Source organism: Lichenostomus cassidix, chromosome 6, assembly GCF_008360975.1.
Source record: "Lichenostomus cassidix isolate B80296 chromosome 6, HeHo_3.0, whole genome shotgun sequence".
Classification (NCBI taxonomy): Eukaryota; Metazoa; Chordata; class Aves; order Passeriformes; family Meliphagidae; genus Lichenostomus; species Lichenostomus cassidix.
Window position 1 is genome coordinate 16,508,786 of NC_139487.1, and position 22,860 is coordinate 16,531,645.

At 40.4% G+C, this 22,860-nt stretch overlaps 1 protein-coding gene across 4 annotated transcripts; it reads right to left on the reverse strand.

The window, feature by feature from the left end:
* Positions 1-345: 345 nt before the first annotated feature.
* Positions 346-21,081, reverse strand: STAMBPL1 (STAM binding protein like 1). Of its 4 annotated transcripts, XM_085065296.1 has the most exons (12): positions 20,939-21,076; positions 13,201-13,295; positions 10,779-10,973; positions 9,671-9,888; positions 8,195-8,270; positions 6,672-6,767; positions 5,692-6,046; positions 5,000-5,124; positions 3,975-4,112; positions 3,246-3,358; positions 1,610-1,709; positions 346-652 (listed from the first exon to the last, which is right to left on the reverse strand). In XM_085065296.1, exons 3-12 carry the CDS (start codon positions 10,860-10,862, stop codon positions 596-598), a joined length of 1,362 nt encoding a protein of 453 aa, XP_084921422.1. In that variant the 5' UTR covers positions 10,863-10,973; positions 13,201-13,295; positions 20,939-21,076; the 3' UTR covers positions 346-595. The 4 variants fall into 4 exon arrangements, with proteins under 4 accessions (XP_084921422.1, XP_084921424.1, XP_084921421.1 ...); XM_085065298.1 differs by lacking the exon at positions 13,201-13,295 and having other exon boundaries at positions 5,042-5,124; positions 20,939-21,081; XM_085065295.1 differs by lacking the exon at positions 13,201-13,295 and having other exon boundaries at positions 20,939-21,081.
* Between the last annotated feature and the right edge of the window lie 1,779 nt (positions 21,082-22,860).

A 22,860-nucleotide genomic window follows, 5' to 3' on the forward strand; every position in this document is an offset into this window, starting at 1 on the left:
TGCTGGAGGAGACATTTCTCCAAGGGACTCTGATGCGTCTCTGCTATCCCAGATTGGTGAGGGTCAGCTCTCAGGTAAAGGACTTGTGTTTTCCTAAGTATTTGCTGCTTAATAGCTTAGCTGAAACTTGAGCTAAAGAAGTTAGAATGGAGAAAAGGATGAAAAAAACCACCTAAACTGATGGATTTGCTTCTACCACATCTAACCTAAATTTAGTGAAGCTGTAAGAGATGTACGTAGCTGGAAATCACAAAAAGCCAACAACTGTTAAAAATTTCCAATTCTTGGAAGGCAATGAATGCCAACAAATGACAAAAGAAACATTACTTACTTCAACACAGTTACTGCAGTTTGAAGTTAATTTTATTGTTGTGTTTTATAGGTGAGATTTGTTTACAGATTCAGGGGTAATGCCACTGAACTCCATCTTGACAGAGCAACAAAATAACTCCAAAACAGGCTAGAGCAATAAATATCAAACCATTCAATCTAAAATGTATAAATATAAAAGTAATTTCTGAAAATGTAGGAAAAACAGGAATCCATTTTTCTGTTTTGGCCTTTTGTAGAGTAACATCGATATGGTCCATCCGTATCACCTCAGATCCAGCACAATTATCTTTATGTCTTTCCCAACCACATGGGTACATGGCTGCAGAAGAAGTCAACCCATTACTCTCAGAAACTCCCAGAAACTCTCAGTATCAGTAAAATAGCCAGTAACTTCATCCACGAACTAAGTCTGGAAATGACCACTGAAAAGAGCCTACCTGGAACAAAAAATCTTAACTTTTTTCAGAGTTGGACTACCTTCTCATTATCCCTACACTCAACAATGAAAGAACAGAACAAAACAAAAACTCTGACCTCTCCTTCTTTTGAGGACTAATACAGACAATTCAGAGAGTCTGACAACACAGTAATTTCTAGTGTCTCTCAGCAGTGCTTCTCTGTATTGGATCATTTTATTTTAAGCTATATGAGATGCTTCTGTATTTGAAGTGAACCCCATTGAAAAAACCCAAACCCTTAATTATTCAAAGGTGAAGGCTCTTATCAGAAATGTCACTGCTAGCTGGAAACAGAAGACAATTCTCACTGACTGTACTGCTCAGCCATACACACACCATTAGGCTATTAAAATATCAAAAGATATGGTAGTTACAGAGAAATGCTTAGAGAAGCCAGGGCAAAATTATGGGCAATGAAGGAAATAGGGCTTAACCTACCTATAGCTGCACTTTTTAGCAGCTGGCATGTTCTGTTGGGACACTACAACTGGAGATAAGAACTGATTCATTGCTTAAAAACTGAAGAGCTCAGGAGTAACTCCCATTTGAAAATGTGGCTTTTGCTCCTTCTGAAAGCAGGTAAAAGGGGTGACCGATGGTAACTACCTCTGGTTAACCACCATTTGAATGGCAGCTTGTAACACTCACCTCATGGCTGCTTAAGCTGTCTCCTGATGTCTACCTTGGTCAGTAAACTAAGGGTAATGAATTTGTAAAATGGGGAAAATTATTAAGAAATCTAATCTCAAGTTTCTGTTTGCAGCAGAACCAGAGTCAAGAATTTGAAGAGTCAAAATTGTGTTGAGTTATATACTTACATTAAATAACCTAGGGTCCTTTGTATGTGGATGGAATCCCTTCTTCTTACAGGCAGAAACCTCTAGCATGCCAGCATTAGTAAGTCTGAAGATGCCAGTGCTGAAAAGCAAAACATGAAATTCCTGTTACCCACTGCTCCCATAATAAATACCTAGGGTTTCACAAACAAATTGCTTAGCCTAAAAGAAGGACAACAGAAAGGTGCTTGGTGACCTTTGACACACAGGAGCCCAGGCTGAGTTGGATTTTTAAAGGTATTTTAAATCAAGGGAGTTGTAATCCTGCAAAGGAATAGATGATGAGAGCAAGGGGACAAAAAGGATCAGAGTACTGGTGCTGCTCCCATGAGGCAGGTTAGGGCACTGAGGGATAAGGCTGGTTCACACAGGAACAGATGCAAACCAGAAACTTACGTGTTCTGGGTTGCATTTCACCCAGGGCAACTTGAAGAGAACAGCCTTTAAAACCAACTGTGTAAATGACTAGTAGGAGTACATCCTCCCCCCTCTTTCAGGTAATCAGAAAACGCAAAGCATTAGAAAATGCACTGCTGCAACACTTTGGGTATTGACTGAAACCTTACAAAGCCATCCTTCTGTTAAGAATATTGATACATAATAATCAATAGGTTGTCAGGTGCTGAAAATATAAATGTGACAGGATAGAGTTGGTTACAGGGCATCAGCGTAAACTGTGAGAGAAGTTTGTATGATCAGAAGCTTGGAAAGGCATACAGGCATGTTCATGGTTAGAAAGCCTGGTGCTTGTGCCCTTGCCACTGAGTATGTGCTCACAGCTCTGACACCCAGATGGCCCATTTAGGAAGTTAGGCAAACAGGACAGGATTCATAGAAGCCATCTACAGAGGCAGAAGGCCAGAAAGGAAAGCTTAAGAAATGCACAGTGTAAACAGTGGAGTTAGTCCTGGCACCCTGAAATGCTAGGCACACCAAAGGAGAATCACAAATTTGTTGAGGTTGGAAAGAATCTGTGAATCTGGTCCAATCCCCCTGCTCTGGCAGCATCACCTTGAGCAGGTTGCCAGGACCATGTCCAGTCAGGTTTTGCACCTCTCCAAGGATGAAGACTTCACAACCTCTCTGGGAAATATGTCCCATTACAAACCTTCACGTTAATATTTACACTGTTCCAGTCTTTTTCCAGATACATAGCTTGTATTTAATGAAATATGAAAATAGATCATTATTAGCAAAAAAAGTGATTTTTATCCTTCTGCTTCACAAACTGCAATTTTGATATCATTCTAGAAAAATATGCCTAACCTCCCTGTGTCTCCTTAAGCAGACAGAACGAAGACACATTTGTAGTAGGGCATTGGCAATGAATACTTCAGAAGAATAGCTCCTGTAATTACTGCTTTGTTGAACAGAATATTAAAAAAAAAAATAAAACCTGGGTCTGCAAAGGGAGGGGGAGAGAGAAGCCAGAAACAATACTGTGGATAGAGACTCACTGAAATGAAAGTCTAGGCAACTTAGAAAACAAAGTCACAACACAATGTTCATGCCCTTTGTCAGAGGTAACATGTACCCTTTGCATTTGATCAAATTTTATGAAAAGAAGCAGGGAAAAAGATTATCTAAGTATTTCTTAAAAAAAATAATCAGAACTCACTCATTATGCTTTGGTGAACAAACAATTGCAATGGCCTCTGGCAACATTAGCTGATAAGAACAATGAGTATGAAGATCAACACTGGATAAAAATGCAGTTTGTGTTGGATGTGTCTACAAAAAGAAAGGGAAAATACAACATCATGAAATATTTCTTAAAGATCAAGGTCAACATACATTCAAGAAGAAAAAAAAATTGTTACAAGAGAAAGCATCAGTATTTCCCCAGGTTGGTTTCTTAAGTTCTTACTAACCCATATTCTATAATGTTAGGGTGACTTTTCAGGATGATATTCATGGAGGTACATTCCCAATCATATATACAAGCATTTTTTGAGCATGGGGGGAAAAGGTGGAATGAAGAAGCACAAGACAAATGGAAATGACTTAATTGTCCAAAATCTCTAAGAGTGAAATTAATATAAAGTGTAAACAACACAATACTCCCCTTCCCGACTTTTTAATATGGCATTAGAAAGTAATAAAATACCCCTAAATCAACATACACAAAAGTTGCACCAGCAAAAGAAGGCCCATTGTGTCAACAGGATGCCTCAATTGCATTAAGGAGTTCTCTGTGGAGAACAAGTATTTATTTAGATCACTACAACTTGAATTAAGTAAGCAAATCAATTTGTATTTCTCCAGTTGCTTCCTTAGTTTATTTCTTTTTTTTTCTACGTAGTATGTAGAGCCAATATAGAAGAGCCAGATTCTGAGTCATACGTACATGGATCCAACCCAAAGTGAGGAGATCATACTGATCCTGAATACCAAATAACTCTTCCACGTTCTCCATGTCACAGTAGTCTGGTCCCGCAGTTTGCTTTGGCACTATTACATGTGTAATAGTAAATTCGTTATGTGTCTGCAAAACAAACATTGACTTAGGCTGGAAGAGGCTAAGGAATAAATGCCTAATCAAAATCTGAAAGACGTCAGCCTATCAGCTAAAACAAAACAGTACAGCTCCACTGATTCCAGTGCAGCTCTACTGACATACTGCACCTAAAAATATGCTTTAGCATTTTATCATGGAAACATACAGGGTAGTATTAGTCACAACCAAAGATTGCTGTATTGAAATGTTTTCAGAAACCAGTGTGAAAAGACTGTCCTTTAAAATAATTAAAAACATTTTTATAAAAGAGCTTTGAGAAAACTATAATGATTTTCTGTGAAACTTGGAATATGACTATTCCTGCTATTCTTCCTCTTCATGCAATTCAAATACACTTGGCATCATCTTTAAAATTCTTTGTATGCCAGCATCAGCCACGACATCTTTCCCTGCTCTCAAAGGACATTAATTGTTATCTAGGTCAAAGGAAAAAAACAGCCTGAAAATCATATGTTCTACAGCTTGATGGGGGGAATTTTCTTCTTCTGTTTTGTCGTGCCATTATTAATTTGATGACTCCAGTGGATTCCAGCAGTCTCTATATCTCATTGTCCTGTAACTAAACCTCACTTACCTTAGATGAATGCCAGAGAAAGTACTCGAAAAAGCCTGTATTGTACAGCATGCTGAAAAACTTGCTAGGCTTTATAACAACAGCAGAGTACTTTGAGCAGATGTTTCCCTAGTAAAGCAAACCCACAATGCTGAAGTGACCACTCAGGTTATAACATGAAGTTCATTACATGAAAGACTAACCATTTATATCTGCTTTTGCTCTGAAATCAATACATCACAGGACAATACAGCACTATCAAATATGTCTTCCCCATACAAATGTGAGGGTTAAACTGTACCAGTTTTCCACAGAGAATTCCACATGTCTCTATTCCTCTTACTGTATTTGCCTCTGCCAGCAGCAGAAATTTGTGACAGAGATCCCTGGGCAAAATGACACCTCTGAGTGCTTCGGCCAATTGAGCTAACCAAGAATAAAAAAAAAAAAAGAAAAAAAAGAGAGAAAGAGAGATAAAAAGGCATTTACAGCTAAAACAATGAAGATCCCTAAAATGAGGAAATATACACAGTATATTATCCTATATTACTAAAAGTGAAAGAATTATACTTACCACATCATAGACTTCTAATGAGAATAAATCTAAAGCACAAGCCTTTCATCTAAATCAAAGTCACCAGCCCATCTCTAGCCTGTCTCTGAGGTGACAGTGAACTGGTACTATCTGCCAGGCCAAGGCTTTCCAGGGTGAACCTCTGCAGGTTCTGTTTCTGTTCCCTTGAAGTCCATGGCAAGATTCAGACCTCATTCCACAGGATCACTAAATCTCAACCTCTACATCCCTCCATTGGTACTCAACCAGACAATGTGAAACTGTGCAACTCTCCCTCTTAAAATGAAAGAGCCATAAGGAATAGCTGTGTTTGCACAAACCTGCTTATGGTTATTTCAGTATGAACATCCTCCCAGAGTATAAAGACATATGCAGGTAGATTAAATAAAGCAGAGAAAGAAAGAAATCTCTGCACTTACTCTGAACAGCACCTAGAGTTGCTGCTGGCTTTAAGACTTGATCTACTGCTGGTGAATGTCCAGCACAGCCAGATGTGCTGCTCCTCTCCTTTTTCTCCAGCAGCGCCGCAGATAACGAGCTGTTCTCTGGTACAGAAATACAAGACAGCATACTTCCATCTATCTGTTCAGACATAACCACACTCTCTTTGATTTTCTGATCTCGAGCTAGTTCTTGCTTCTTAAGTTGATCCTCAAAGAATTGAAACTGCTCTGATTCGAGCTGCTGCTGCCGCATATGTGCGATTCGTTTCTTCTCTGCCTCTATTAGCTTTTGATGCTCTAATTTCTTCAGAAATTCAGTTTTACATTTGTTCTGAAACATACACAACACAGTGACATTCTCAGAACACCAAAAATGCTACAAAAAAGGGAAAGAAAGGAGCAATCTAACAGTTCAATAAAGCTGTAAAATCCTGTCATTAAAAATGAAGTCTTTTGGAACCTGGTTACTGAGCTGGAAAATACAATTATACGCCCAAAGGTAGTATGGAAAACATAGTATTTATGGAGGGAACTCAAAAAGATGTTTCTCAGATACTTTTTCCAAGATAAGTTTTTAAACCATAATCCTGTTTTCAGTGACTTCAATCTCAATTCAAATCGGAGCACATTTGCAGCCAAGGAATCTTTTCCACAGATTGATACAAATATCAATTGCATTGTCTTTATAAGGCAGAATCAGATCATATAAAAAACCTATCTGGATCCTTGTAGACAGTTATTAAGTAAATATGGCAGCACATGTATTTCCTAGCACACACATGCACTATTTGTTTTTAAATGATCACCTGATTCTAAAGACAAAGTGAAAAGTCATTCCTAAGCAGCTCAGGAAATTATTAGGTTCTTGTAGAACTGGCATTTTACTGCTTAATTTTAAAGTTTTATATGACAGAAAAAATATTCATGTCAACATTCAATAATCATATAAAACTTACTTTGTGTTGCATGTATTCTTGATATTCTAAGTTATACTTTTTTAAAAGATCTCTTTTCAGTTCGTCTGTCCGTGGAAATGCAACCTCCTTCAATTTCTTTGAGGTGAGATGGGGGAAAAAAGAGAGGTAAGTTTAGTTTTCACTTTCTAAAAAAGCCACCTGGAAAACGAACTCAGCTGTAACACAGATTTTTAAAAAATACAAAATAGAAATAAAACCTGCTCTTCTCCCAGGGGGAAAAAAGCAAACAAAAGAGGAAACACACACTAAATCATTAGCTTGTGAAACTTCTATAGTACATTGGTTTCAATAAAGATATATTTATTTATATTAGTGAAGGGTGTGACATGGCTACTTCTTATCTCAAGTAAATATTAGTCCTTTTACTAGCAGGCTGTTATCTCTGTTTTGTTTAATAGGTGTATGATGACTAACGTTTTTGTTGTAGGTGTAATTCATTAAAAAATACTAAGGCAAACTTATAGTTTCAGGTAGGACCATTGCATTTTTTCCTCTGGAACTTCCCAGTCAGAAATATGTCTGAATATGCCTATTTCCAAGTGGGAAAAAAAGAAGTTTCTTTGAAGAGATAGCTATACATGTAACTTTCTGTCACAGACCTGGCAAAACAACACTGTTTGTAAAACAAGCCCAATGCCCAGTATTTTTTATTGATGTGTAGGCTACAACAAAATAATTCAGAGGCTGCAGGCAAGGGAGGGAACGAGATTACGTGCTTAATCCTCCTGAGTGTCATAGGAGGAAGCAATGTTAGATGCCCTTTCCCAACAGGGACATTGTCCTACACTGTGGACCACAGCTGGAACTTTGGCATGAAGTGTTTTGGTTTTGCCTAAAACATTCAGGTTAACAGCAGAGAAAGCATGCAGATATGGGAGCATGGAGCAAGAGACACTCATGGGCCTACTAACAATTCTCACTGGGCAATTCCAGATGTTTTAAGTTCAGTATAAAGTTATATTTAAAATTTATTTTACATTTATTTTCTAGAGGGGAAAAAAACCAGGTAAAATTACTTTTTATAGAAGTGGAGGAAAAGAATCTGGTAAACACTAAGTAAATACATATTTTGTAATAAAGAAAGCAAAAATATACTTTACTTATTTAGCAGAGTAAGCAATGCTGCACAGACATCAGTAATGCCACACATTTCTCTTTCTGTTTGGACTTGGCTTGGACCATTATTCATTCACATAATTGGGACCAAAATCAAACTAAGTATTTGTAACATAGTGCATTTTTAATATGTAAATTTTCAGAAATAGATGTACCTGAGCTTCCAACAACCTACCAACTGACTCAGAGACCATTCTCATTCACCTTTTAGACTGATAATTTAATTTCCAAAATAAAACATGAATGAGTGCTGGAGAAAGGTATCAGAAATTCACGCTGTGGTGGCTTTTATGGGCTATGTGTGCTCTGGGGAAAAAGAAATGCTGGGCAAAATGGAGAGATTCTGTGAAAATTATTTCCTAAAGACCAGGAAACCATAACCCTACCTTAATAATATCTTGTTTTTCTGGTACTGCACATTGGTGATAGTCTCGGTGACTGGGCAGCTTTTCCACAAATAATCTAGAAAATTAAACACACATGTGTTTGCCTTAGTAGTCAGAGGAATATCTATAATAGCTTTTATGTTGGCAGAAAAAATCTGTTGGCAGAGAATAACTGTTAAATGCTGAATTCCAGATGACTTGGACCAGGGTTCTACACACGTTTAAACTAACACATTATGGTATGGACCTGTATGGGACACAGAGAACAAGGACAGGAAAGTATTTTCCACATCTGATATATTTTGATTTTTATTAGTACTGGGTTAGGTTAAAAAAAAAGGACTAATTAGCAGCCAGCATCTAAAAATATTCCTCAGAAACACCCTCCACTCTAGTCAGTGTTAATAAATCCTATTTCTGTTCTCTTTATCTGTCCTTAGCCAAAATGCTGACTCTCAAATTGAAGACAAGAATGCAGCACTGACTATCATTAAAGCAGGTATTTTTACTAGACCAAGCTGCACAGCTAACTGCAGTATTATTAACCTAGCCAACAGATAAATTACAGCACCACTCAGCTGCAAAGAGTTTGGAATATACACCTGCTGCATTTCTGTCAGCAATTTGCACAATATTCACCTCCAGACCCTCTTTTTATAGAGAGAGATACATTTAAAATCAAGCCTGCTAAGAAAGGTTTGGTCTAGTTTTCAGAGTATGAGGAAAATAAGGGAGGAAGGATGTCTCCTTTTATAAAAATTTTGAAATATGCATGTTAAAAAAAACTCTTCCAGAAGTAATAAAACAAACAAATCAATCCTACAGCAAAACTAGCTAGGTTAAATCTGCCAATTATATATTTTTCCAGCTGTCTATTTTGAGAGTTGTAAGGAAACCTGGCCAGATCTGGTTTTTTGGGGTAAGGAGAATAATCACACAACGAACATACATAGTAGATTTTGCATTTATTCCTGTAAGAAACAATAAATTATACTTGATCCTTCTGGGGAAAAGTAAAAGGAAGCAAGAAAACATTTTTCTCATGCTTTTAAGTGCTGTGCAATACTACCATCTTAAGGAGCTGCATATGCTCATAGGGCATAACTGCTAAAGGCTCAAAAATCTTATTTAAACATTGCTTTTAAGTCAGATACTGTATTTAACCATCATGCTGACATATACAGAATAATCTGTGGGCTACAGTGCTCATGGTGTGGCCTGGCAGAATAAACTCAAATCTCTGTATATTAGGTTAACTCACACCTGGCAGCTCATACATAGATAAGATACCATATGAAAAGGGGAGATGAAATTTTAACAAAGCCCACGCTTAGCATAAAGGATCTCCAGAGAACAAAGCTGTTCTGCAAGGACACACTAAACAATTCTCTCCTTATCTAAAGGCTTTCTCACTGCAGCTCTCCATGTCAGTTTGCTCAGAATTATAAGCTGTAATGACTGCAGCTGGTTTCTTACGTTATGAACTTATTGTAGAACACGAAAGCGTTCTCCAGGTTGCCCTCCTCCATGTACACCGAGGCCATGCGCTCCATCTCCACCCCTGACCTGAAGTAGCGCCGGGGAGTGATGTCCTCATTGATGGTGATATTGCTGCCAAGCTTGCTTAAGGCACGTACTCTCTCTTCTGGGGTCACAGAGATGTCTGTGTGGTCAGGGATTGCTACCAGCTTTTTCTGAAGAAGAACAGACTGATCAGCAAAGAGAAGAGTCCGTTTCACTTTCAGTAAGTGGTCTCAGTCAAGAAGCTCAAGGGAAATCTTCAGCTTGTTTTTTTCTCAAAATAGGCATTGGTTTCCCCACCTCTAGCCACAGCTGAGACATTCCAACGTGTTTCTCAATTGCAAGCAAATTGCGATCAAAAAGAAAAAGTGATCTTATTTCCCCTCAGCTACAACAACAAGATAAAATTAGGAAAATCCCTGTGAGGGGGAAAAATTAAGTAAATCACTGTAGAAATTAGCAAAGGCAATATAAAGTGTGTCCTCTTTAGAAGCCCACACACATGAATTTTACAAGGTTCTGCCTTAAGTTACTGAAACAATTTGATGGATGTTCTGAATACTCAGACTCCTACTACATGATGTACAGCCTTTGACTGCTAGGAAAAGTTCACATAACAAAGAGCAATAAGTTCCTCTGGTCAGTAAACAGCTAATTTCAAAACTTCATTTCCAGTTTTAAATGAGGCAGTTAAAGTTCGAGAAGTTCAAACTAATTACAGAAGAACCATAGCTGCTAATTATAGTCATTACCTTCCTGTTAAGTAATAAATAAATAAATAGCTACTGCAAGTTGTTTCCTCTTACTTTGAGGAAACTTTTTACTCTTTCTATTCAAAAGGCTCATTTCAACATCTCAAAAACCTGATTGCTGAGACCACATAAATCCCATATATAGAAACATAATAAATTCCAACAAAACTATCCAGCAGAACATGGGAGGAAAGTGGCACAGGCAGGAAGAGAGCCATGGAGCTGAGAGCCAACACTGCTCAACAGCTCTCCTGAACTGTTTCCTAACTGAGAGTTGCTCAGCCACCAAAGGATTCCTTTGCCATACATACCAACGAGCTGACAGTGAATGGTTGCTCCATGTTGTTGTCTGCCTGCAAACCCAGGAGATTGCTCTTTTCCTCCAAAGTCTCCATCTGACTGAAAAGGGCAGTATCAATCCAGAGCTCAATGTTTGCCACCAGATGTCTCAGGGTTTAGTAGACCAAGGGAAACTGGAATATAGATATGTTGATCGTGGTCGTGTGCTGGAAAAAATAAGTCATTCAGATTAGAAATATATTCAAATGTCATGTAACTTTGCATGTCAGCACCCACTCATTACTTTGGTGGCACAGTACTTACATATTTAATAATAATTTAAAATTTACCAGGTGTCTAGAATTTAAATTGGGAATGCATGAGGGCTTATGGTGCAGTTGTGGACTAGCTGACCTGTACTAATATCATTACAGTGGATTTGAACACAATAAATTACTTTTACAATTCTTACAGCAACTTAAAAACACCTAACTTTCAAGCATTAAGTGAAAAACTCAGAAGTTTGAGGACTAATCATAGAATCTGTGCTTCCTTGAACATATGTTTTGACAAACATATTTATAAACAGTATGAGTCTGGTATCTTCATTTCCTGCTAAGCCTATAATTAAAAATAAAACTGTACAGACAAACTTGTATCAGTAATATTGTGGCAGGAAAAATCCTTCAAACACCATGTGTTCCACCTGCACAGCTTGCTGACTTCAACACCCAAAATACAATGAACTCTGATGAGTCAACTGATAAAAATTCCTCCTTGCACAGCGTTGAGCAAGTAAAGACAAAAATGAAGATGTTGTGGTCATAAAAAAACCCCAAATGAAAATTAAACCAAAACAAGAAAACCCAACTCTGAGAGAGGAATGAAATATTTAAACTACACAGGAAATGTGAAAATTAAGTTTCTAATGTGTTTTTTCACTTTGGTTCACTCAATCTAAACAGATTTGATCCTGCATGTCAAAGGCACTTTATATGTTGCAATAAACATGCTTATGCTTTTGTAAAAGCATGGAGAGGGTTCAGCACAGATAATCTCTCAGCACACCTCTCTCTAGAGGCCAGAGGACTCTGGGTTAGAGAAAACAACCCTCATGCATTTTTAGCTGGCTGTATTTCTCATGTATTGATTTTTGTCTTTGTGTCTTCCTCATTTTTCTTCCAAAAAACAACACTATCTATTAGGTCAGTGCTTAATTTTAACCATTAGTGCAATTCAATTTCAAGACCTGCTTTTTGCAAATTAAGGTATTCGAGCTGCTTTCACTATTTGTAACCAAAAAAATGAGTGTAGCTTATACATCCAAGAAATCAACCTTAGTTGTGGTTCCAGTGCTAATGAAAACAGTTCTCTAAACAATTTAATTTTATGTATATGGAGCTCTGGTGTAAATGATCAGCTTGGCAGGAGAGCCTATTCCTTGCCTATTCACAAACTGTAGAAAGGCCCCATGGGACAACAATAATGAAGTATTTCTGCTTTAGCCTACTCCAAGAAACATTCTGCTTTAGAGCTAGTTCCACCTGAAAAACCCTTCTTCAGCTGAAGTATTGTGCATGTGGGAGACTGTGAAAGGAGGAGCTACAAGCTTGGCCAGTGCACAGCTTGTGTCAGCCTGGTGCCCATGCAGCTCAGATTCTAAGCAGAAATAAAATCTTCAATGACAGACTCTGCATTCATACACTTTGTGGAACTCAGGAACAAAAAAAGAAACCCCAAACCAAACGACCAAAATAAAATAAAAAAAAAAGGAGCTAAAAAGCGTGTATCCATCACATGTGAATTCTTTTTATTTCCCCTAGAAGCATCTGGGACATCTACAATACCTGAATGGAAGAATGGATTTGGTTTAAAGTATGCATCCAAGCATAACAAACTGCAAAATTTTCTACTCACTCAGTGTACATAAAAAAAATTTGTTCAAAAGTAAAGGTGCAGAAATGTATTTCCCTTCAATTCCTTATTTCAGTTACCAGCTTCTGGCAAAGAAAACTGCTTTTCAAGGCTTTCTTCCTCAACAGACCTTCTCCAAAGCCTAGAGAGTAAATGGACATTTAGAAGAATGCTCCTTGAAGACCTTTCAACCTGGCTGGTTCCCAAGCACAAAAAAGTTAAAGCAGCAAGTGGCAAATACAAGAGCCACAAGTTAGTGGTTTGGTTTTGTTTGGGTTTTTGGGGCCAGTATTCCCAAAGAGGTCTTTGTTAATGAAGCCTGTGGTATTCCCCAGTAAAAATCCCTTTGGAAATGGCACAGGAAGATGTCATGGGATCCTTTACTTGCAAATATTTCTCAACTGGATTTGCTTTAAGAATAAAGTTATAAACATAAGTTAATTCAGTGAACTTTTAACCTAAAGAAGCATTGGTAATAATTTTTAAAAGCCTAATACCAGGTGTTTAAAGCTGAGACATCTGGTAATAGCAGAAACTCACACTTCCTCAAAATTGTGTCAGAGCCTGGAAAGGATGAAGAAGCTCTGCAGAGAACTCAAGGCATGTCACAGTGCAAGAGTTCAGCAGAAGAATGCCTGCAAATAGAAGAAGAAACTGACTTTTTAAATTTAGATTCAGGAACACACTAAAAACGAGCCACTGTAAATCAAGAAGAAAGACTAAGATGAATTTGTATCCCTTTTACAAAAATGTCAAATAAGATTCAAATATATTCACTATTACAGGTGAATTCTATAAAGAACATGGGCTGTCTTATGACTGCAGTCCAATATATTATCCTTAACACGTGGGCACCCTGGCAGAATTATGAATGATTAAAATGCAGAAAGTTAAGCTTTACTAAAAACACCACCAGAGGCATTTCTGCCAGCTGCCTGGAATGCCTCTGTGCATAATGTTCCTCATGGCACAGCTTCAGTCACCTTCAGCTGCTCGAAGGGCACCACTCTGCCCAGGGCTCTCCTCACCCTCGCCAGCCTTCCCTGTACTCTCACTTTGCTGGCTCTGCTGACTGCAAGGTGAGCTGGTGCTGATCCAAATTAAAATTAAATGGACTTTTAAAATTAAATACTTCCTTCTCAAAATCAAAATGCAAAGGAGCAGGCAGAATGATGAAGCTAGCAATACAGATTTGTCCCTTTCTGAGGCAGCACTGTCCTAGATTTATATGAGATGGCTTTCAAAAGGCAACCTAAGAGCTTGCATAGTGCCTACAAAAATTGCCCAGTTCTGTCAAGTGACTCTGATTTCTGGAAATAAACTTATATTTCACTTTACATGAGCAAAGATAAACTCAAATATCAAGTCTCTCTGTATAGCTGAAACTAATTATACTTAAATTTACGAAACAGTTATGCTAATACAATGAACTACCCTCCAACCTCAACCAAAAGGGATAAATAGCAATGTCAGCTTGGAGCTGTCTTATTCTATTAGACTGTAAAGTGGTCTAAATTCTAAGAGTAAAGATGCATTTTTCTACTTTACTATTTCAGGCATTCCAATTAAATTAGATGGACTTAGGTGATATTTGTTTGAGAAGAAATGTTAAGACATTCAGCATTCAACTCAAGTTTCTTTTCTAATTATGAGTTTTCTGATAGTTATTACCAGAATATAATAATCAAACATCTATTCAACAGTGAAGAAACTTCTCTTGATTTCATTGGGAATAGCACTCCTCACCAAATCCCATTTCCTCTTCAAAAAGCATTTGTTTTCCTATATGTTCCATCTTATTATGCTATGTGTTAATCCTTGAAAAATCCAGGTTTATTAAATCAAAACCCTTCAGCCACAGGAAACAGAGCAAACAGGGAAAATCAGCATTTTAAATGGCACTGAAAATCATTCTTTCTGTTCAGGCTAACAAGCATGGTACCAAGTACCAGGAAAGTGAAAAGCAGAGAGAGCTGCTCCAACCCTCTGGAGAGGACAGAGACACAAAGAGGAGCTCAGGATGTCAGGGTCTCCCAGAAACTGACTGCAGAGCATGAGGACTGAATTTCAACTCCTTATCATCTGGAGGCTGCTTTTCCCTCTTCAGTCCTTCACAAAGGTTTTTAAATGCTGAATGAGCTTTTTAGATTTTTAAATAAGTAGTTAAATTCAATAAATATTAGTTAAATATATAGTTTTCACTTTGTAGCATTAGTTACTTTGAAACACATTTTTAAATTCCAAGGGAATTAATCATAACACTGACTTCACTGCTGTCAGCAACATTTATCAATATTTTGACTATTGGTCTTACTAAAAAAGCTTAATTCAATAAATGCCTGGTAAAATTTTCCAAGGCACTTTTTTATTCAAAGATTAGGTTCTGTTAAGATTAATTTATGCAATGATTCATTCTCTGCATATTTTTAATAGTGGATTATTTCAGAAATACTCATCCTTTTGCTTGATATTTTCATGGAATGTAAAGCCCAGATGAGGTTCCTCCCAAAATCATTCCCTTCAGCCCATTGGGATCAGGATTCTTATGATATATCTAGAAATATTTGCTAATACAGAAGTTAAACGTGGCACAGTTCTATTTTTTGCAAAATGCTCTTGAGAGAACTATTCTGCAACCATCCCATGGCAAGAAAAAGCTTACTTTAATATTGCCATGAGAAGTTAGCAGTCATGCTTCATGTTACTATACTAGGAAGTGTGATGATTACAGAATCCTAGAATAAAGATGCATCTCAAACCATAAGGAGGTCAGTTCTCATTAAAATAGCCAAATTAGCAAGTGCAAATAACACCTTTCAATTACCCACAATGGAACTAAGTTGTCTCAGCAAACTTTAAATAGGGCACACCAGGGATTGCCAGATGAAGGTAAAGGACTGTTTCATGCCAGTAAGTCAGCCATGGAGCAGATACCAAAAATTCTGCACTTGGAAGTGGATATTCAAGTGAGTTTGATGAAAAATAGGTTAGAAATACAGGGACCTATCCCATTCAGCTCTTTTTGAAATGCCAGGCCATGTATTGGCACAGCATATAATCATTTATACACACACACCACTTGGATTTGATATACAAATATGCTAAATACCAGCCTAAATAGCAAACTGCCTTCTGTTGGTTCTTTCCAAAAACAAACAGCATGTTCATCTGTCAACATGCTTTTTGTAACAAGCATTCATCATCACAGCAAGGGATTCAGCTGGTATAGTAAGTAGTCTCTTCTTGAAAAAAAACGGCAACAACAAAGCACTGAATGTCATGGCAAGATCATTCTCTTGTGCAGAGGAAATACCCCACCAACAAAACCCCCCAGAATGGCCTTTCAATGAAAGGAGGCACTGCCAGGAGCCAGTTCCTGAAAACCCTGTGTCTTTCAAAGGAGTTGCTCTTTACAGTAGGAGCTACTGAGCTCAGCTCTAGAAAAGCCCATCTCAGTAACAGCTCATAATTTATTATCACTCCTCCTCAGCTCCATGGCTCCATTTATACAGCACTGCCAAGACCTCCTCCCAAGCTCCACTCACTCCCAGAAGCAGCTGCTGAGCTATACAATCCTCTCTCCAAGAACTGGGTCAAGAACATTTCCTCTTTTTCACTGATGAAGGACCAGTGCCCCCCACATCCCAGCACACTGCCTAGAGCTCTCTGCAAACTGTGTCAGGTGGACAGAGAGCAGCACCTTCACCTGCTTGGGGGCTGAGAGGCAGAAATCACACTCAGGGAATATCCTCCACGCACAGATCTGCCAAACCCAAGCCTTGCTCATATGCTTAGGCCACTCAGTGCTGTATCTTACATGACAAAACTGAGCTTTATTTTCATCTAAAAAAAGAGTGGGTGGCACAAGGGTGTGTTTTCCCACAGTTAAGAAAAGTTTGAATAATTATCTGAAGACTGTTATAGCTGTTCTGCAAATATTTGGACTGCTGCAATTAGTCAGTGTAGTTACTTGAATATCATTGACTACCTGTTTTCTAGGGACAGCATTCCTCCTGGCACAGATACAAACACTACTGCATCAAGAAGCAAAGTTAATAAAATTAGATTGCTACTGGGTCTGCTAAGACTGATAAACCACCACAACATGCAGATAGTGTCCAATATGGCACATGCAAGAGCCTGACTTTTACTCCCTACAGAGTATGTGAATGCAGAACCTACAGGCTTCTCTCTGCTATTGCATCAAAGCACACAGGGAACCTCTGACTGTCAACTATTTTCTCATTCATTTTTATGCAGGCTGTTTTGAAATCAACATCTAGTATAGTTGTGCTACTATAACATAATCCTATGCATTTGAGCTGTACACATAGATGATGGCTTGCTACCAGATTTATTAACATGCTCTGTCTACAAAAATATTAGTGACTTTTCAGAGAATGTCCTGAAAAATGGACTGGAAATATTGAACACTCAAATGTGCATTTGTGAAGTGACAGCTCTTTCTCTTGTGGTTCCTTGTGTGAAAACAACACAATCCCTCCTCCCCCCTCCTTTCTTTAGTGACACCATTCAGTTTCAGCAAGAAAGCATTTTTAACATAATGGAAATATCACAAATATCACCCATGGTAGAATGTGTTGGATTACAAGCAAAAGCCTTTTGAGGCAGTCAGTGAAATAGACTTATGCAACACAGAACAGCATCTTTCCAGTGACCCACTAAAAGGATGTTCTAGACATAGTGCAGCAAAACAGTGCCATTTCCTTCCTTTGGGAAATCACAACAATCCCCCAGTGAAATTGCACCAGGGCACAGTGACCCTGGAGAGGAGAGAAATACAAGAAAGAGCTGCTGCTATACAATTTGTTCTTAGATGATTCAACTGAAATACTGAAAAAAAGGAGAATTTCCAATACATAACATCATTGATAAAACTAACTTCCGCCCTGAAGACAAGAAGCTGTGTTGCTATGGGAAACAACTGAGAGGCTAAAATCAGCACAGAGGCCTGCAACTTCACAGACTTACAAGAAACAAAGCAAACAGGATTCCTTGCAAAGCCTTAGGTTCCATGCATTTTTCTGCCTGTATCCCTATTTCTCTCAGGGACAAGGTCCTGGTTCTTCCTATAAAATGCAATGTTTTTTTCTGGCAAAATATATCCTACCTAATTTTAGAACACTTTCAGACTCCATAACATCTAATAAGGACACTTACTAATTGGGTAACTGGTTGTGACAATCAATTTCTGTTTCTACCTGATGACAAACTCTTATGCTGTCTTACTTTCTATGGCTCAAAATATAGGGGACAAAATAAAGGGGAATCAAATTTATTTAACAGTTCTGACATACTAATTCACAGTTTATTTGAATTGCCTATAAAGAATGAAGCTTGTCTTTTGGCCTCAAATCTAGAAAAAATAATATGGGGCATTAGTTCAAAGGATTCTGACTGTTTTGTACACGAATGGTTAAGTAAGTAAAGGTCAGGTAAGAAATGGATAATGAGATTACTTACAGGATGAAATGTGATCAATCAGTATGAATAACTACCATTTAATCTGGCATGTTTCTGTAGTACAGTGCTTCTATTAAAATAATACAGTTAGCTGATTTCATAAGGAAATCTTTGACCTCCTGCCCTGTTCTAGATTATTCAGGATGTAGCATGCTATGAGGAAAAAAAAAAAAAACCAAGAAAAACAACAGGAATGCCTGGCTCTATCAGAAGAATTCCGTGTGCTTTAGACTGCTTGTTCTACTTGGATAGTTACAATATTTAATTTCTCTTACATAAGTTTCCAAGATTGACAGTGGTAAGCACATGTTTTATAGCAGCACTGGCTGTAACACAGTCAGCTCACAGGGCTGCCTGACAGTCAGCTGAATTATCCAGAATATCAAAGCTGAGCACGATGATTTCTGGTTAACATTTTGTACCCTTGCAGGCCAACAGGCTATTCATCCCAGTGAAGCTATGCACAGACTTTGAGCTTACTTTCAAATTATTGGCTTTTCCCCTCAGGATGAGTCCATTGATCTCTGCAGCCTGTACAAGCTCCTTTTCTATCGACACAGAGCAGCAGCTATCTCTGAAGGCCTTTTGACAGATGCTAAAAGAGGAAGATACTTCCCACGTTGATTATGTGGAGAGCCCACAGCTTCCATAACGCAATTCCGTATGTTGTGTGCCGAGCTGTGACTCACCCAGAGCTGCCAGTAGGAAGTGGTAGGCACCAGGTTGTGTCTGAGGAGCTCACTGACTCACAGCATCACTGAGAGGCAGCAGCAGCCAGGCAACATCAAAAACATTGCATTTTTACAAAAGGAACTTCTTTGCAATAACAGTACTAAGCCACTGCATGCGGATTGTTCAGGAACTGCACAAGCAAGATAATTTGCTTTTATGGACTGATAATTCTCTTTAAAATGGAGAGCATGACCAGAAAATATGTTTCCTAGCATGACAATCTAAATGTTCTAATTTTATTAAAATTGTATAGAAAAAGTCTCCCTTTACATGGCAGCAAACTAGTTTTCAGAACACAAACAGAAAGTGTAACCTTTGATGCAGAAATAAAATATCAGGAGTCTGATAAAACCAGAAAAAAAGTCATTCATACACGTCCACCAAATAGAGATCACATATTTAGTTTTATACATTATTTTTTCAGCATCTTCATGAACAAGTCACCTTGTCATTCCCTCAGCAGTTGAAGATTTCACAACACCCTTCACCTTGAGCTACACTCTTCCTGATCTTGGTGATTAACTTCCAGGAAAAGCCTTAAGGCCTAACCTTGAGCATATTTCATGCACATAAAGAAAACCACATGAGAAATGCCTTCACAGTGTCTGCAGAGCAATATCAAGCAACACAAATGATTGCAGGATTGATCAAGACAGTGACCCCTATTTCTAAACATAATGCTACAAAATCCCACCCTGCACTTACAGCCATTTAAAATAGTATAACTCACACGCATACGAAGACCTTCAACCATGAAATTTGTACCTATAGTACAATGTTCCCTGCATTCCTACAGTATCCCTATTCCTGTGATCTTTGAAACTCCCAACTTGTCAACAGTGGCCTTTGGTTTAGTTATCCAAACAATTAGCACTTAGACATGCAATATACCAGATTAAATGCATTTAGTACAACAGAAAACTCAGCTGTTTCAGAGTATATTGCCTGAGCAGCACCCACAACAACAAACCTGGAGTCCAGTCTCCTGGGAATATTTAATGAAGTTCTGGGTCTATATCCTATTTTCTAGGACTTGGTTGTCTAAGGTAATTCATCAATATATGCTAACTATAGTTATTATAGATAGTGATCCACTTTAGCCTGCAATAAGGAGAAACCCCATTTCTGTGAAGACAGAACTTTTTCCAAGCTGCTCTTCACCTGGGGAATGAGCTCCCTGAGAAGAACAGTCTATCCAAGATCTCATAATCTCACCACTTCCCATTCTCAGTAGAAGGTGGGGGTTTTCCTGCCCATGACTTCTCAGAGCATTCAGAACCATCTGCATACTAAATAAAAATAATTCCAGACCAAGAGGAATTCCCCCAGAAGAGACTTTTTGGCGTCTTTCTGAAACAGAGCAGCATGCGCAAGAGTGAATTACATTCCTCAGTGCACTTCAGAAGGACACCTGAGATCCTACAGAGGTCAAACGGAGGCAGGTACAAAACCAAGTACATGAGCAGAAAAAGCTCATCAGAGCCACAGATGCTCAGCGAACCGAATTTCTACTGTTTTAGGTTCTTTCACTTTCTGTTCCGATTATCATCTTTCAACGTATATGGAAATCATTTAGGAGCAGACTATGGTTATCAGTTCGATTTGCCTCTGGCACACGGTGACATCCCGGACTCCCCAGCCAGCACACCGTCACCACCTCCTCGCAGTGCAGCAGCAGGTCCTGCCTGCCGGGCTCGCTGCCCGCTGCTCGCTGCCCTTCGCCCCGAGCCCCCCGAGCCCCCCGAGCCCGCCGCTCCCCGTCCCCGCAGCCGCTGCCTGCCCCGCGCTCCCGCCCGCAGTTCCGCCCTGCCCGGAGGAGGGCTGTTTCCAGAGGCCTCGGCCGCCCGCCGCACCTGACACCGGGGCGGGGACGGGTCTCTGGCCGGGCCGGGAGCGGATGGAGCTGGTACCGAGCCGGCCCGCTCGGCTACCGGCCCCGGAAGGGTACGGCCCCCGGTCGCTGTGCCCGCAGGGGCCGCCGGCGCAGGGCGGGAGGGATGGAGGCGGAGGCAGCGCCTCGCCCGCTCCGCGCTCCCCGCCCCGGCAAGGCGATGCTGCTTACCGGCTCCGCATCCGTGCGAGCGGCGGCGCGGCGGCTGCCGAGGACAAAGCGCGGGGCGGGGGGAGGCGGGAGCGCCGGGGCGGCCTGGGCCTCCTCCCGCTTCTCTTTCTCTTCCTCCTTCTCCTGGCGGCCTCGCCTCGCCCCGCCGGGACGCGGAGCCGCGGGCGCCCTGCGCGGAGCGGCCCCGGGCGGGCAGGTGCCGCGGGACCGAGCGCCCTGCGCCGCCGCAGCCGGGCCGTGGCTCCGTGCGGGCGAAGGGAGGAGCCTGCGCCGCGCCGGCCGAGCGCCGCGGCCGCGTCCCGCTCTGCTGTGCTGCGGGGTCTGGCCCTGCCGGGGGGCGAGGGGCAGCGGGGGTGCCGTGGTGGGGAGGGCAGAGGGTGCTGGGGGTGCAGCATGGTCCGTGCGCACCTGGCGGGTGTCCCCTCCGCATTTCCCGCGGTCCCGGTGTCAGCCCGGCCGTGGTTCAGTCAGGCCTTACCTGCTTGGGTACCGGGGTACATGCACACCTCACCTGCACCCTCCTTATCTTTGGAAAGGGCTAACTGGGGCAAAACAACGTCAGCGCCGTTGTTGAGGAAGCTGTCTGTGGGTGAGGAGGAAAAGGACAAAGGTTAAAACGGTGTGGTTGTCAGTGCGGGGCTGTGGTACCTGGGAAGAGGAAGGCTGGACAGGAGGAATGTCATCCTCTAACGCAGAGCAGGGAGCCTGGGTTTCTGAGGCAGGGCAGTACTCTGGGCTGGCCTAGATCTCTGCTGGGAAGGTTCAGCCAACGCAGCAGTTAGTCACTCCATGATAAGTTTGAATGACCTTGTTGTCTTTCTGCTGAACTTGCTCAGCAGGTATTGATCATATTGATGTCTTTCCTGTGGCCCAAAGCTGGACATGGAAGTCTAGACATCATCTAAGATACTTGTGTTCAGCTCACCCTACACCTCCCAACACAGTAATGTCATTTCCCTTTCTTTCATTGTATGTGAGGCTGTTCAAGGCTGGGACACCAAGCAGCCAGAAGTCCCACTCTTCATGCTGTTGACTGTGGAGTGAGACAGCAAGTCTTGGTCCTGGTTTTAAGAACAAGTGGGACTGATTTGGGCAAGTAATAAAAATCTGTAAGTTCAACCACTTACCTTGTTATCTTGGATTTGGCTGAGGGATTTATGAAATTAGAGCTCCAGTCTGTGCCATGGAGGGTTTTCAGTGGAACTGTTGAGCTAATCCTATCCTGACGCAGACATGAACTTTTAGTCTGCTTTCAGTTACTTCCAGTCCTGCAAGGATTTTGTCTGGGTGGCTAACAGTTTTCCAAGGGGAAGTGTAAAGAGTGAGTATTCCTGTTGTCCAGACCCTGGGCATTCCAGGACTGCATTTCTGATGGATGGCAATAAGAAGATAAAGTTTGGTTGCAGGAAAGTTGGGTAAGTGGAGAGCCTATCTGATGAGTAAAGGGAAATTTTCATCTGTTAGAACAACTGGCAATCCTTTGTAAAACTCAGGTCAGAGGTGATGTTAGGTTGCACATTAGGCTGATTTAGGTGTTCTGTATTGAAGACACTGCACATGGTGTTCTTTCCTAAGCAGCTGGTCACTGACCTGAATGTTTCCCTGTAACCTCTTGCAGGGTGTGTCTGTGCCTGGTTCTTGTACAGCAAGGGAAGATGCTCTAGAAAAGTTTGAACTTGATGTCCTGGAGCAGCCCTTGCTGACTGCCTCCAGGATGAGTAAACTTTTAATTTCAGACCTGTGCCCACGCAACCAGATTTTGAGGAACTGCTAGATTCACCTTCCTTCACCTCCCTGGAAGGGCAGTCCCCAGTTTGTGCCCACTGCTTTCTTTAGTTGGGCAGAGACATGGGCTCTGGTTCATGGAGAATCTGAGTTCTAGTTAGCCCTGATTCTCCAGCAGGGAAAAGACATCTGTGGTG

Excerpts from the sequence above, each read along its gene's own strand:
- STAMBPL1 (XM_085065295.1), bottom strand. The coding sequence starts at position 10,862 with ATGGAGACTTTGGAGGAAAAGAGCAATCTCCTGGGTTTGCAGGCAGAC. Across the intron at positions 6,768-8,194 it reads AAAAACAAGATATTATTAAG|AAATTGAAGGAGGTTGCATT; the intron begins GTAGGGTTATGG and ends CTCACCTCAAAG. Across the intron at positions 4,113-4,999 it reads GAATTCTCTGTGGAAAACTG|ACACATAACGAATTTACTAT; the intron begins GTACAGTTTAAC and ends TTTGTTTTGCAG.